We start from the raw sequence: 16,367 nt of genomic DNA on the forward strand, positions 1-16,367 counted from the left end.
ATACGTTGGGATAATGTTGTATTAAAGAAGTGACCAGAATATAGACTTTAAAAAAATCTGTTTTCAAGCCCTAAAAACAAGCAGTACCTGTGATAGAAATTCAGTATATTCATAGAACATTGAGATTTGTACGCACCCGACTGGCCTGTAGGTTTTAAGAATCAGTTCTTTTTACTTGCATGTAATGTGTTTAAGTCTGTACTTTTTAAGTGTACTTTTTAATCTATCATGTGTATTGAAACACGCAATTCAGCCTACGGCTGCTACTAGTATGTGTCATCATCATCATCAATCATCCTCCGAAGAGGTGGAGCATACAAAGTTCAATCTCCAGAACTGTTTGTCATTCATCACAGAGATAAGTTCCAGGCCCTCCAAGCCTGTTTCAGTTTCTATAAGTTTCTTAAGTGTTATGTTTGGACGTCCAACTCTTCTCTTTGTATCAGGATTCCAGAGTAGAAGCCTACTGGGCTGGTTCTTCACTACTAGTATGTGTTTTGATGAATAAACCTTTTGTCATTAGGTGCGTCGACAGGCCAGGCAGAACCTCCAGGATGCCAAAGACAAGGCGGAGCGGGCTGTGAAAACGGAAGAGACCTCCCTCCAACAGCAGGCAGACTCGCTCTCCAAACTACAGGTCGGGTGGCGTAGTGGTAGAGCGTTCGACTATGAAACAGGGAGACCTGGGTTCGATCCCAAGTTGTACAGGTTGGGTGGAGTAGTGGTAGAGCGTTCGACTATGAAACAGGGAGACCTGGGTTCGATCCCAAGTTGTACCTGGGACATGTCTGGACATGCGCCCGATGTTGTGCCCTTGGGAAAGGCACTTTACACGACTTTCCTCACTCCACCCAGGTTGGGGAAAGTCGTATTGAGGTCACCTGGTGGCGCCGAATGGCAGCCGCACAGACCCTTGCGACAGTTCCACAAAAATTTGTGGAGCAAATATGTGTGTATCGTGTGACTGACATATATAATTTGTTTGTCATTATTTATTGATAATTATGTGATACCCTGCGTCAATTCAGCCGTATAAAGGCTGCGACTGCTCAGGTACGGTTTGACTAATAAAAACCATTTATTACAGGACGTCAGGAAGGAGATACAGAAGCTGCGGTTCCACGTCGATCTGGAGAAGGAGAGAAGACGCGTCGGCGCCATGACGCTTCACAACGAGACGTGGAAAAAGGACAAGGACTTGTTCCGTCACGCACAGACCCAGACGGAAGAACAGGCGACGACACCCAGAGCTAAGAACTACCACACAACGTTTGCGACGTACAACGTTCCAGTTACAGCGTTAAAGAGACCGAGTAGTTGGCCTGCGGAGTACGGTTGTCGCTCCCTGCCCATCACTAGTGGCAGACACACGTCGGTGGAACTGTGGCGTATTGGTGAGCCAGCGGAGAACGAAAGTGGATCGTCCCGTAGTGCAACTCCTAGCAGAGACTTACCCCAGAAGTTTAGGCTGTGGTCTGGACCGCGGCGTAATACGAAAGGCAACAAATACTTGATAAAGTGATTTTAAAGGGCTGGGTGGATCCAGTAGTGCAAATCCTAGCATAAAAGCCAAGGATATAAATGTACACACTGGATATTACTTTGCGCCCAGTGTGCTATGGATCTGGCATCCAGGCTACTCCTAGCAGAGACTTACCCCAGAAGTTTAGGTTGTGGTCTGGACCACGACCACGGCGTAATACAAAAGGCAGCAAGTACTTGATAAAGTGACTGTTTTTTTAAAGGGCTGCCAATTTGATATGGTGTCATTTTTAGGAAGTGTTCACTGAAGACTTCTAAATTTATATGCTTAACACGTTAACGTTATACAAAAAGCAACAAGTGATATTGTTTTTTTGAAGGGGCTGCCATTTTGATAGGGTGTCATTTTTAGAACGCTTCACTGACAAGTTCTATATGAGATGTTATGACACGTTTATACTGCTGTCATCTCATTTGGAATACTTAGGTCTACATAGAATTTATATGCTTAACACATTTACTGTTGTTGTGTTGGGTTAGCTTTAAGGTTTGGTATAGATAATGCACATATTTGGTATAGACTTAGCCTGACCCTTTTCGCCGGCTTTCCGATAGTCCGCCCTTTGGGATGGCAACTCTTTGAGCCCCAAAAAAGAGCTTGTGTACACAGGCTAGTATAGACTACGCTCACATATTCTGCAGTAGGCATAGTCATTAATAGCTCAGAAGAAAATAAACAGTTTGGCACTAGCAGCCCATCCAGTCGTCAGCGATGGACCTCGGGTAGCCTCTCTTCACCCTGCGATGGTGGCTGCTGTACTTCCAGTAGTTCCTTCCACGGAAGAAATAAACTTCACCTGAAACAAACAATGCCATCGTGTTTACTTCACCCTATGCAACATTTGGTAGAAAGACAATACATAGTACAACTGATTGGATAATGCAGTAGTTTTCTGACATTATATGCAAAATGCAATAAAGATTCATTTAGTCATTTATTATATGAATCAAACTTGTTTGTATGCGTGCCTGCGTAGCTTAATTGTGTTCTGCCGAAGGGCAGTTTGGGGAGAGCCACACCCCAGAGTGAGGAGGAAGTGAGTTCCAGAGGACTGCACCGGAAAAAGAAAGCAATCTCTTGGTTATGCAAAAATTAACAAAGAAATCATATTAACTGCAAAGTGATGAAAAGGTGGTCTTGAAGACACGGAGAGTTTTTACATTTCTGACGTGAGGAGGAAGTGAGTTCCAGAGGACTGCACCGGAAAAAGAAAACGATCTCTTGATTATGCAAAACGAACAACACGTTTACCCACCATCCTCTCCCAGGTCTGAAGCATGGTCTTAACATGTGAGAATTATGTATCTTTTCACTGTAGTCTGTATATGTCGACTGTCCAGAGTGTATGTGTTATATGTGATCCAGGGCCCCACTACTGTAAAGAAGAATGAAATAGATAAATGAATGAAGTTTACTGACCATCCTCTCCCAGGTCTGAGGCACAGTCGGGACTTGACGGCACACCGTGCCACATGCTGACGGGACGGGGGTAGCCGGGATCCAGGGTCCTCGTCTCCTCATTATACCTCCAGTACAGGTCTCCCTGAGAACACAACAATATAACATATAGTAATACAGAACTGCTTTACCCTGGAAATCCAGACTCGCTGTCCGGGCCGCAAAAGCCCTTCGCCCGCTGGTGTAAATTACCGCTACGGGGGAGTCTAGCCCGGGGGGAGGTTGGCTCGCCGGACCAACGAGTCTGGTGGCTTGTCTCTGGGCTGTCAAAGCCCCGCTCACATAGTGAGCGGAGCGGAGTTGAGACCGCATTGGCCGCGGCTAATCACCCGCACAGCGGCGCGCCGCGCTTGATTGGACACACGCCTGTTGGCGCGCGGCATCCAAAATGGCAACCGGTGTAAACATTTATATCCGAGACGCCACGTCTTCTGCTGTTTGGGGACTGCCTAAAGTCGAGAGCTTTACAAATGAACAGTTTGTGGCACTGGAGTCATTCCACAGTGGAAATTGGGGCTGTCTACAGGACATGGGAAGTGTATCTGCACCGGTTGTAGCAGGCATGGTCTAGCGAAACAAAACACCATCTTGCCTTGCCGGGGGTCAGGAAACTTGGGAGTTGTCATGAGTCGCTCCTTGCTGTCTTGATCAGGGGTTAATTATGGAAGCATGGGCCATGGGAATTTCAGCAGTTTCTTGGTTGGAGACGAGGAAGAAAGAGGCCATTGACATCGAGCATGGGGAAACAGCTCGTATTTTCAATGATTTGGGATCCCTGAGGCGTGGGTCCCGGCTGTGAATATGCGTTACGTTCTTGATCAACTGTTGCCACGCACTGTCAAACAGCGTAATTCCAAGAAAGAACAAATCAAGGAGACCTAATTCTTATTCAAGGAGGCGTGATGTAGGTTAATTCTGGATCCAAATTAACTCAAACTCATTCACAAATTGTCACATGTGATGTGGACTGTTTTCATTTTAGTTTTACGTGTTCCGCGGGCTAGAACTTCATGAATATTTATTTCATGACGTAGATGGGATCTGATTGGCAAAATAACGTCACGTGGAAATCAGCTGCAGCCAATTACGCTGCGCGCAGGGACTGCCTGTGGTGCGGAAGCACCATCCATCATCGAGCTGGCGGGACGGCCTGGATCGGAGATGCCACCAGACTAGTTCTAGGGCCGGCCAACTCCCCTCGGGCTCAACTCCCCCGTAGCGCTAATTTAGGCAGGCGGGCGAAAGGCTCTCGGCTGCCGAAGGAAAACGGCTAACGGCCCGATACTAGTTTGGCATCCAGGGTAGAACTGCTTGGGACTGGCTGGAGAGTCACAGCAACAAGCTATGATGATGATAACATAATTTTCGAAGAGCAATTGGTTTTTCGTGAATTGATTTGTTGCAAAGTTTAGGACTAGATGGGGTCAGCTACTGGGCCGATACCAGGAATCAGACTGAGTTTAGTCCCTCAAGTGGGTCTTTCAACATGGTCATATGTTTAAAGATAAAACTTTTGGTCCAACACAAAAAATTCTCTCACCTAGAGCTTTCGACCAGTCACTCTGCTCTGCTCTTCCTCAGTAGACTGACCCAGTGAAGCTTGTCACGTGGCTCCTTTGAAGTGTGACATCAACACTGGGTCAACACTGGGTCTACTGAGGAAGACCAGAGTGACTGGTTGAAAGCTCTAGGTGAGAGAATTTTTTGTGTTGGACCAAAAGTTTTAACTTTAAACATGTAACTACCAACACTTTCATAAGTCATATGTTGGCACAATTCATACGGGGGAATTGTCTAATGAGACTCACAAGAACACACCGAGACTGATCCCGTGGGAGAACTCAAAACTTGTCCGCACTTGCTCAGAACTCAGTTTGAATTCATTGTTTTCTCCTGAAAAATGGCTCCTGAAGAGAAGGTGACCATTCCTCACCTTAAAGAAACCATTTCTCACCTTAAAGAAACCATTCCTCACCTTAAAGAAACCATTTCTCACCTTAAAGAAACCATTCCTCACCTTAAAGAAACCATTTCTCACCTTAAAGAAACCATTTCTCACCTTAAAGAAACCATTTCTCACCTTAAAGAAACCATTCCTCACCTTAAAGAAACCATTCCTCACCTTAAAGAAGTACGTCTTCTTAGTTGGTCTCCAAGCCACAGCAGCATCCACGTCATCTGTAGGCAGGCCGAAGTCGGAGATGGGCCGAGGGAAACCTGGTTCCATGTTAGCACCGTCAAACAACCAGTACTGTCCACCTAGAGGGGGGGACATGTTAGCACCGTCAAACAGCCAGTACTGTCCACCTAGAGGGGGGTAGGGGCATGTTAGCACCATCAAACAACCAGTACTGTCCACCTAGAGTGGGGGTAGGGCCATGTTAGCACCATCAAACAACTAGGGGGGCCCGCAAGCCCTTTTCCGTAGAGCGTAATCGGACGTTTAAATTCTACGTAGAGCGTAGATGGACCGCTCTTCGCATTTTGCGCAGAGCGTATTCGCCATTTTAATTCTACGTAGTGCGTTGTAGCCACTTGGAATTTATCATAAAGCGTAATCGAGAGGTTTCCGAATTCAGCGTAGAGCGTTGTCGGGGGTCACCAATGGTGTTACATGTATGTCAGAAGAAGGCACAAGCCTTTGGAAAAATGACTGACTCAAATTGGTACGTGTACAGAATGGTGGTGATCTGTACTAAAATAGCCTCCTTTCCAGGCATTCCAAGATTGTTTTTTGGGGGGGAGGTGGGGGTGGGGCGCTTCTTTTCTGATCAAATGTAGGTTGCATGTATTAGACGCTCTGGCTGCGATGGCATACTAGGATTGGCGGTCCTCCAAAAAATTGACCGATCCCCACAAAAAAACGACCGATCCCGTAATGCCTGCAAATTAGGCTTGTAAAAGAAACTGTACTGTCATGAGTAATTTTAAGCTTAAATGAAACATTGTAATTTCAGAAGTTCATTTTCAGTAGAATTTTTTAGGTTAGGGTTTACGGACTCGTGGTTGACCACTAAAGAAGATGATTTTGTCGTCCTGAGCGCGAGTGTACGCCGTGTCGATCTTGTCCGGCAGCCCTCACCACACAACTGTGTGGCCCAAGGGCTACAAAAGGAGATAGGCACCGCCATATGCGACCATGGAAGGGCTTTGACTTGAACTCACCACTGAAGAAGATGATTTTGTCGTCCTGTGGTCGGGTGTACGCCGCGTCGATTTTGTCAGGCAGCCCACGCCACACCTGCTGGGTGATCAGCAGCTTGGGTTCGGCGCCGTGCTCCCACATGTGCCTACGGAACGTGTAGATTCCCTGGAGTGGGGGGGACACAGGAGGAAGGTGTTTGTTTGTTTGTTTATTTAAATGCAACAGTGCATAACAAGTGGCAACCAGGCAGCAACAAGGCTGGTAGCGGCTACCACTGACACATAAGTGCATAAATACAAGGCATATCAAAATACAATATTACTTAGTACGTACAAATTCAATTCAATATTATACAATAGCAATATACATACAAAGTACATACAAGTTCAATCAATACAGAAGCAATACAATATAAGTACAATACAAATCAATAAAATGATCAAAGTTGAAATGGAGGATTTTTATTTACAATTGGTGTTTGGGTAATCAGGATATGAGGTGGTGTTTGCATTTGTTGATCATGCAGTGGGGGAGAGACATGTTTAATATCAAAATGCCAAATGACCGTAATACACATGTAAAAGTCGAGCTCAAGAGAGAAAAAGTCACAACGAACAAATACAATGCAACTCAAGATTCTAAAACAATGAAATAAGACAAACAAATTTTCCAAGTGCCAAAGTCTGTGGTAATATACAGAATATTTTGGATTGGCAACAGAATCAAACATAAGGTTACCAATAACATGCTGAAGTTACAACGGCAAATCTGAAAGCCAAAACAACTCCAATATGGTACTACAGGCGTAAAGGTTTATTGTATTATTAATTGAATTATATGTTCGTATGTGCTTGTAATATTCTATGTGGGACACAACACCAGCAACAGCTAACCATGTATTGTACCATGGCAATTTCAAAAAATCAGTTTCTTCATCCTCCCTTCCAAACAAATAATGACTGTCAATGACCTGGACCAGACGTCTGTCACCATGGTAACTGGTGCTGTAACAGACAGCCTGTGGTGTTCAGTTACATTATGTAGCAAGTGGTAGGACAGAGATGAAACCGTGGGATTGGAATACAGGGTACATGTATAACAAACATTTTAACATTCAGTTTAACATTTTTTGTATCAAAGTGCAACAGTTTGTAGTGTTATAATGGCCAAGCTCAAGAGTGAAAAAAAATCAGGTCCAGAATCATGACATTCATGGGGATTTCGTTCTTTAAAAATACTATGTACCTCGTGATGGTAGAAGGTTGAAATAAGAAGCACAGTAGACCAAGAGATTGTCACTGTCTAATGTCTATGGTGACATATTTGGATTGGCAAGAGAATCAAATATAATGTTAACATGCTAAAAGGCACAGAAGAGTGTCAAAACAGCTCCAGGATTACCTTGAATACAAACAGTTCTGAGCGGAAGTGCAGGATGGAGTCGAACTCCGAGGTGCAGGGGTCGGGCAGACTGTTGCACCTCGGTAAGGAAGGAGACGACTGCTCGGGTCCGTCTGGAGACACAAGGCAGACGAAGGGAATCATAATTATTGCAGTTATTACAATACGAAGAAGCGCAACCTTCATTGTCACCATGAAGCGGGATGCTGGGCTCAGAAACATCATCACAGCAGAACTCTGCTCACTGATGGGAGACAGGGACCAGTGGAGAACAAGAACCCACTGTTCCCATGTTCAAGGTTCAAGCTTCATTACAATACAAAAGTGTAATGATAAGTATCACAGTAATGTTGACCTTGCCACCTGCAGTGTGATGTGTATGGACCAGGTAGCTGTCACCATGGTAACTGGTGCTGCAGCAGACACCCTGTGGTGTTGGATTACATTAAGTAGAAAGTGGCAGGACAGAGTTGGAGGGGCTGATCACCATCAGTATATAATTATGTTTTACTTAAGACAAGGTAAGCAATTCTGTCTACTGTTTTACCTGTATAACTGTAGAAAAGAATGATAATAAGCCTATCTATGTCATACCTGGGCCGCGATTACATTCGATACGGTGTTCCGGCCAGTGTGATAACTAGCAGTACGGCCCGGGGGTTCTTAACGCGTACGGCCCGGGGCTTCCAATTGTTCCATAGAACGATTCGAATGCGTTTCGCCCTAACCGCTTGCACCGCGTTCGAAAATTCGAATACAAAATTCGGACGCTGGAATTGATGTTGTTGCATTTGTGGGGTTTCGCTCATTTTGCATTGAAAGGCGTGTTTTCTTGGATGGGTCCCAGCCCTCCCGCGGATCGGATCTCCCGACGGCCGAATACACCGTGTTGTATTCTATATGTACACCCTAGATCTCCTCACCGTACAGGTTCTGTATGGCCCTGACATCGTCTGGATGGACGCAGAAGTTGTTCCTGAAGACGGGAAACGGGAACATGATGGTGCTCGGGTCGTCCGTGTGACTCAGCCCGAGCGCGTGCCCGAACTCGTGCACCGCGATCTGGAACAGGTTCACTCCTGCAGTACACAAAATAAAACAATTATACAATTTCAACAAACAAACATCATTGCAAACTTGGTGGATCTTCCAGGCTCAATCTTTAGAAAGACCACAACATTGTCATTGGCCAAACTCGTGCACCGCGATGTGGAACAGGTTCACTCCTGCAGCAAAAATGCCATGAGATTACAACATTCTCTCTGTCGCTCTCACTCTCACTCTGTCTCTCTCCCTCTGTCTCTCACTCTTTCTCACTCTGTCTCTCTCTCCCTCTGTCTCTCGCTCTCTATCTTCCTCTCTGTCTTTCTCTCTCTATCTCCCTCTGGCTCATAATATAACATATTCTACAAATACTACAAGTATGTCAAGTCCAAAGTGAATGAGTGTCAAATCGAATTCTTGCCGCCAACTGTACATATCCTTAGCACTCGTTCCAGACAAACTTTTAAAACTTCAAAGACTTTCAGTCATTTTAATGTAGAACGACAGTAGTGATCTTACTCGTGAGAAATTATAGAATAATTGTTTTACTTATATTGCTATAATAATATGACGATGACGATGGTTTTTATAAATTTAGTATATTACAAGTGTAAGTTGCCCTCTGATATCTACTAGTATTGTATAATCCCAAAAGTTGTAAATATCAGTACAATTCAGTTTTTACTGCAAGTCTGATATGTTCTTTGTTCTTTTCAATAAACCAATCACTACTACTGAGTGCTAAGTTGTGCAAACCTCTGGGTGATCGCAGCGTCCAGTACTCGTCAGCGTCGAAGTGGACGTCCCCGTCATCCCCGTAACCATCCGGCCAGTCCGCTCCTGGCGGCTGAAATGCGTGGGCATACTCTCCCCCTGGGCCTTCAAACTGGTTAGCTGTGGCAGAAGGGAAATCAGTGTTAAAAATATCTACCTACATGTTTAGTTCACTTTCAATCTGTACCTCTGGCTGTAAGGCGTGGGCATAACCATCCGGCCAGTCGAGTCTGGGCGGTTGAAATGCGTGGGCATACTCTCCCCCTGGGCCTTCAAACTGGTTAGCTGTGGTAAAGGGAAATCATTGTTAGAAATACCCACCTGCAGTCTGCATTTTACAGTAACATTTTCAATCTGTACCTCTGGCTGGAAGGCAATTTGGGCATACTTTCCCCCTGGGCCTTCAAACTGGTTAGCTGGGGCAGAAGGGAATATTTGTCACCTCTGAATAGTCTTTTCTCACTATCAGATTCTCCATCGTTTGTCATTGATATCACATACATGTAGATGGCTCTCATTTCTGTACATTTATATGACTATACATTTACGTCTCTGCGTCAATGAATCTACAATGTAGATACTGCCAATAAAAAATAATCATGAGCACTATTTGTGCATATTCTTCACATAATTTTTTTTTCATGTAATCAGCCCGACTAGGCCCAGGTTTGAAATATGACCTAAGGCCACACCAATTTAATTTGTTGGTTCTCGGAATCACCGCTTCAAAAAATCGCAAAATGAAAAAAAAAAAATTCTTGTTTTAATACTAGTAATTAGAAATCAATAACATCAATAATTGATCTTTGATACATAGGCTATAAAACAGCAATGTTTTAGCATGTATAGTCATAGCTTTGTTCTCAATCCCTTTTTCCAGCCTTAGCTTTACCATTTGGGCATGTTTTTTGTTGTTGTTTTTTTCGCCCTGTCGCTTCACATTTTTCATAAAAAAATCCGAGAACCAACAAATTAAATTGGTGTGGCCTTAGCATAAAAGAAAATGTATGGGGTTAAGATTCTAAGTACATAATGCACCTTTCCCATCGCCATGGTTCCCCCGTGCGAACTTGACCATGATGTCAGCATCTCCGCTCCTCCTCTCCACAAACCGGAGCCCCGAGACGTTCGCCCAGACGTTGAGCGCGTCGACCAGCACCTGGTGGACAACCGTGTGGTCCAGGTGAACACTGCTGGGGTAGTTCACTATCCTGTAGGGCAGCAGGGATGAGGATCTTTTATCATATTCAGGGTGTAGTCATATTATCTTAAGTTTCTTTCCTAAAATTTCACCACTCATTTCACCTAGAAAGGAAATGTTAACATTTGCAAAGCAAATGCATAATGTTTACCTTCACATGGTCTAGCCTGACTATCTACTGCTCTGCTTATTCTTACTCAAAACACATTCATATATACTGTTATGGTGACCAGCCCCTCCAACTCTGTCCTGCCACTTTCTACATAATGTAATCCAACACCACAGGGTGTCTGCTACAGCACCAGGTAACATGGTGATAGCTGTCTGGTCCAGGTCTCCCAGAAGGAATGCATATTGTTTTTACTCAGTTTCTTCTTCTTTTCTGTAAACAAAAAGGTCACTGATGATGACCTGGACCAGATGGCTGTCACCATGGTAACTGGAGCAGTGGCAGACACCATCATAATCTTGTTTATGGTTGCCAGTTTTCTCTTTGGAGACTTTAGACAATAATGTTTAGGCTGCCCACCACTAAATCACCTTGCGTTACAACTTGACTCACCTGAAAGACACGTCTTTGTTCTTCCACTTGGTCCCGCTGAGAGACAGCCGCCCTGTCCTGCCGTAGGGGAAGTCAGGCCAGGCAGACTCGGAGTTGGCCATGACTTTGATCATCAGGTTCCGGTCGGGTTCCGGGATTTCCTCCGTCGGATCCGTCAGTATCCGTAACCTCCCCTCCCTCTCTGTTCTGCTGCCCTCCGAGTCCGTCTCCTTTTCCATGAAGTAGCCATAATTGTTCAGCAATGCCTGGAAGGAAATAACGTTTAGAAACATCATATATAACAACTCAAATGGTGTTAACAGGAATTTCTGGCATGGCAAAAAGGTCCTGCAAAATAGGCATGGTTTGTGCTCCTGTAAGCGTTTGAACGTTTGAAGACGTCTACACAAGTAGCCCTAGTTCCACCCTCAGCTGGAAAACATCAAACTTGAAGGTAACTGAACCTCCCCTAACGTGTTACCAACACAGGAACCCAAGGGACGGAAGAGGTTATGTTTATAGGTCATTTTTACCGGCACAAAATAGTACATTGGATCCAGATTCCAGATGCAACAAAAAGGCACGAAAACGGTGCTCAAAATTCAAGCTCTTGTTCCGAATCTACGTACCAGAGTTTGCTGGAAGTCCCAAATCCGTGTCAAGGGCTCCTGGATCTGTCCCCCGTCTGTCGGCAGCACCAGAACCGCAAACAACACAACCAGGGACAGCAGACTCCAGTCCAGCCGGACTACCATAGTCCCGGTCAAGCACAGTTTCTGTGCAAAATATCAGTCCAGGAAATCCATTTTTGGGTCCGGGGTTCCCTTGTCGCTCTCAGGCCCGTGCTGTTGACCTCTTCAGTCTAGCACCCTGACCCGGGTCTGCAAAACGTCGTGCCTAAAAAAATCCACACGTCCTATCGTAAAAATGGCACTGAGTCCAGGCCAAACTCCCAGTTTCTTTACAAATTATCAGTCAAGGAAAACCATAATTTTTTTTTTGGACCCGGGGTTCCCTTAAAGGAGTTCTGAAGTCCAGCCGGAATTGCTATTTTCCTATAGATTGGGTTTCACTGAACACATAATTTACCGAATTTTTACAATATTTTGCTTGCGCGACTTGCGCAGCGCGTGTTTTGTGGCTCTCGGGCCCTGACCTCTTCCTTGAAGTCTAGCAGTCCGTGACCCGGGCCTGCAAAACGTCGGGGCTGCAAATCCACACTTCTGTCGTGAAAATGACAGAGTCCGGGCAAAACTCACAGTTTCTGTGCAAATATTAGTCAAGGAAAACCATTTTAGGGTCCGTTACCTTGTCGCTCTCAGGTCCCTGACCTCTTCCTCAGTCTAGCACCCTGACCCGGGCCTGCAAAACGTCGTGCCTTTGCTTTAGAAAAATCCACACTTGTTAAAAACCGCCCCTGAAAAAGGGGAGCCTTTAGGTCATGATCACCGGTATCCACGTGTACAGAAGAGCTTGATCGGACAGGAACGTTCAAAACCAATTGGAGGAACCCGAAGAACCACACACTCTGAGATCGCACACAACACACACAGACGTTCCGCTACCTCCACACGGGATGTTGGCTTCCCTGCCAAATCACTTGAATGTGTTTATAGAGGGGAGATTCGGATACAAAACAGTGTGGGGCTCAGTACGGAAGGGTCCGTGCACTGGCAAAGGTTTCTCTTAACTTAGCATGAAAGTGTCTTTCTTCTTTAAAGGAGTAAAGGAGGCGGTCTACATAAGAGCTCACAGACCTACCGGGTGACCCTGAACAGAGACGGGGGGCGACACAAGTTATCTGGCACGTATGACCCGCTACTACTGTCACATGTCTCTGACGTCACTTTCCAAGACGGTAGACGGGTCCATTCCGTGAACAAGGTTGATGGAGTCAACCGAAAATTTGGATAAATCCCAATTTTGTAATCTAAGTGTTGAAAGTTAAAGCTTAATCTTTATTTCATAGTTTCTCTTAACTGTTGGGGCTAAATGTAGATACTGAACCCATAGAAACTGCAGTCGGAATATTACTCTACGAGTCCCCAATTCAGTCTGAAGCTTGGCTAGACTCCAAGCTAATTTCTGAACGGTCCCGAAGGAAACCCGGAGAGTGTCTATGTGAAGTGTCAGGTAACCAGGCTCGGGGCATCTTGCGTCACAGCCTGCCAAGTAGTACAGACTTTTCACCACGTGCGCGGCGCCGCGGCAAATATGAACAGTGCAAAGAACCACACCTTCTTGCAGACAATAAGTCTGAATTGACAGGCATTTACAATGAAATAGATTAAAAACGCTAAGGAGTTAAAATAGACAATCAATCAAATTCGGTTTAAAATCAATAAATATAAGTGTGATAAAACTTGTATAGTCTTCTATATATAATACAATTCATGAGGTCACGTCGGTATTTACAGATTGTCAGTTGAAGTGTTTGTTCAGCAAGTTTGTCATGTAAGGTATCGCAGAGTTTTTGTGGCGAGTTGTTCTACAGACGGGAGTGTCCAGTTTGTTAGCACTACGTGTGTTTCTGCCTGATATCTGTTTACGGGATTTCTACTACTTCTTCAGCCTGCAAAGGAGTCTGGTGGAGACTAGGCGGCCGCCAGGAGCGCGGGTTTAGTCAGGCTACCCGTACACTTGTCGGGTCAGGACTCATTACTGATTAACAGTTAATAGGGCCTTCATCGAATGAAAATTCTAAAAAAAACGAGCTACTTTTTCAGTTCTTCCTATTCAGCTCACACACCCCTTTCAAGTTTCAGTTCTTCCCATCAAGTCAAGTCTATAAATGATTTGCAGATCGGTCAGACAATTGATTACAAACCGATGACACTCTCACACTAGCCTTTAGTTGGCATTACCGTAACCGTAGTTAATACTTAAAGCTTTAGATTCATCGCTGACTCCAAGGCTCCAAGGCTAGCAAGAAAGACATAACCCACAAGAAGCCGACAAATGGAAAACACCATAGGATCTAAACACGTTCACAGTTGTTCCGCATAGAATAGTCCGGCTTGTAACGTTACATGTGGGGTCGTGTGGCGTAGCGGCAGAGTGCGCGACTCGGAACTAAGAGCCCCGAGTTCGAGTCCTCACTGATATGCCACCGATCTTGTGCCCTTGGGAAAGGCACTTTACACGACTTTCCTCATTTAGCTCAGGTGTAAATGAGTATTGTCCTGTCATGTATTTGCCCCCTGTGTTGGTGGCGTTGAAAAAACTTGAGTGTGTCTTCACCACGTCTGGTGATTACATGTTGGAATAATAATTAAAAACGTTACATGTTGACGTGACTTTTATACCGAGTAGGAAAGCCGGTCAAGGGTGACAATCATCACATGGTTAATGGTTAAACACACAAGTCTAGATGCGAAGGTTGAACACACCCCGGGTTATTTCACAGGTTTATAGGTGCAGTACATGGTTAATGGTTATACACACAAGTCTAGATGCGAAGGTTGAACACACCCCGGGTTATTTCACAGGTTTATTTTATAGGTTGGTTTATTGCAAGTGAACAACTGGCAGCCCACATGCTGGATTGTATGTTCTTACATACATACATTCATACATACATACATACATACAAACCACGACCAGCACTTTCAATTGTTGACTTATTACTAAGTACTTAATATCTGTGGTAATAAAAATTGGGACGATAAAATCAGTAACAACATTACAGTCGTAGACTTAAATTATACTTTATACATTCTATATAATTTCGCAGATCTGGGATGTGCACCGTTTTAATACCTATGTAATATTTTTATTGACACGCGCTGAACACCCCTTGAAAAAGCGGTCATTAGTCGCCAAGGGAAACCATCAACTACACAAACGGATTAATGATAATGTCCTAGCAGACAGCAAACACATTTTGACATACATGTAGTACCTCGGTAATGACTACCAGAATCCGTAGCTTGGTTGGGTACTTTATTCGACAAAACAACAGAAACAAACTAAGACAGCAGTACAACCAACACAAGAGTACACACACACACACACTAAATTACATATTACATACTATCCTGGCAATGTATTTGATAGCTTCCTCCATTTTCTGTAGTGACTTATTAAATTATTTTGTTTTCGTTCAACATAATGTTTTCTTCAGCTATGTACTTTAAAAAACTGTTGATTTTTTATAAACGTTTGGAACTAACCAGCCATGACCACAGCTGAGGCCTTCGTTGTGAGTAGTGCATAGGGCATAGTTCGGGTCTACGCTTGTAACCAGGTCATGACCGTATCTGACACGTTTGAACTTTTCAACTCGGCAACCCTGATTGTTAAGAGTTTGAACCTAGGTGTGCCGGTTCAAACCGGACCTTGTTTTCACTATGTGTGTTCACTGTTCTTATATTGTACAGTTTTGTATCAAATAAAACAGTTTTATTTAGCGTGCGTGGTTGACATCGACCCTGTACGTTGTATCCACAACCGCACTGAGACACGGTTCTGGATAGTCCACGCGTATCCAGAATCGTACCTGGGACAAATCCACGTACACGGGATACGCGGAGACTATCCAGAACTGTGCCTGATACTAACCCTAACCCATTCAGTCATACACCAAAATAGGCTGTTCTGGATACGATATAGGCTATCCAACTCCATGTTCAGGCACGGTCTACGCGTATCCAGAACGTATCCAGAATAGTGCCTGGGGCAAATCTACGTTCTTGGATACGCGGAGACTATCCAGAGCCGTACCTGATACTAACCCTAACCCAATCAGTCATACACCAAAATAGGCTGTTCTGGATACGATATAGGCTATCCAACTCCATGTTCAGGCACGGTCCGCGCGTATCCAGAACGTATCCAGAACAGTGCCTGGGGCAACTCTACGTTCTTGGATACGCGGAGACTATCCAGAACCGTACCCGATCCTAACCCTAACCCATTCAGGTATAGAACCAGATAGACAAAGTTCTGGGTACGATAGACCCAGTGCTTACGAACGCCCATGACCCGCCAGCACACACACACTGCGGGGAAAGGTGGGCGTTGACTTTGCCTGTCAGTTTACGACTTTTCAAAGAAAGAAAAGAAAAAAAAAAGATGGCCGTCAGTAGTAATCAAACAACGCTTTGACCAAATAAGGCTTGACGATGATCTCACCGCCCGGTGATGTCACCAGACGCGGGCTGTAAAAACGGAGCAATCAGGCGGCGAGGTCAGGCAAACATTTGATCAACCAGCCGGGTTAATATTAACCAACGATTCAAAAGGGCCAATCACCGGGTCC

At 44.7% G+C, this 16,367-nt stretch overlaps 2 protein-coding genes across 2 annotated transcripts in view; one reads left to right on the forward strand and one right to left on the reverse strand.

Annotated features, from left to right (window-relative positions):
* Positions 1-1,552, forward strand: part of LOC109484073 — a 3,826-nt gene extending 2,274 nt beyond the window's left edge. The window contains exons 3-4 of the mRNA XM_019787285.1: positions 524-637; positions 1,088-1,552. Coding sequence (XP_019642844.1) covers positions 524-637; positions 1,088-1,522 — 549 coding nt within the window. The 3' untranslated portion in view covers positions 1,523-1,552. The remainder of the gene's footprint in view (positions 1-523; positions 638-1,087) is intronic.
* Positions 1,553-4,805: 3,253 nt separating this feature from the next.
* Positions 4,806-12,117, reverse strand: LOC109483992 (72 kDa type IV collagenase-like). The gene is made up of 8 exons (XM_019787148.1): positions 11,737-12,117; positions 11,129-11,373; positions 10,404-10,576; positions 9,348-9,485; positions 8,471-8,626; positions 7,548-7,660; positions 6,167-6,311; positions 4,806-5,260 (listed from the first exon to the last, which is right to left on the reverse strand). The coding sequence occupies exons 1-8, from the start codon at positions 11,860-11,862 to the stop codon at positions 4,806-4,808; spliced, it is 1,551 nt and encodes a 516-aa protein (XP_019642707.1). The 5' UTR covers positions 11,863-12,117.
* Positions 12,118-16,367: the final 4,250 nt, after the last annotated feature.

This window comes from Branchiostoma belcheri, unplaced genomic scaffold, assembly GCF_001625305.1.
Source record: "Branchiostoma belcheri isolate BF01 breed outbred unplaced genomic scaffold, Haploidv18h27 scaffold68, whole genome shotgun sequence".
Lineage (NCBI taxonomy): Eukaryota > Metazoa > Chordata > Leptocardii > Amphioxiformes > Branchiostomatidae > Branchiostoma > Branchiostoma belcheri.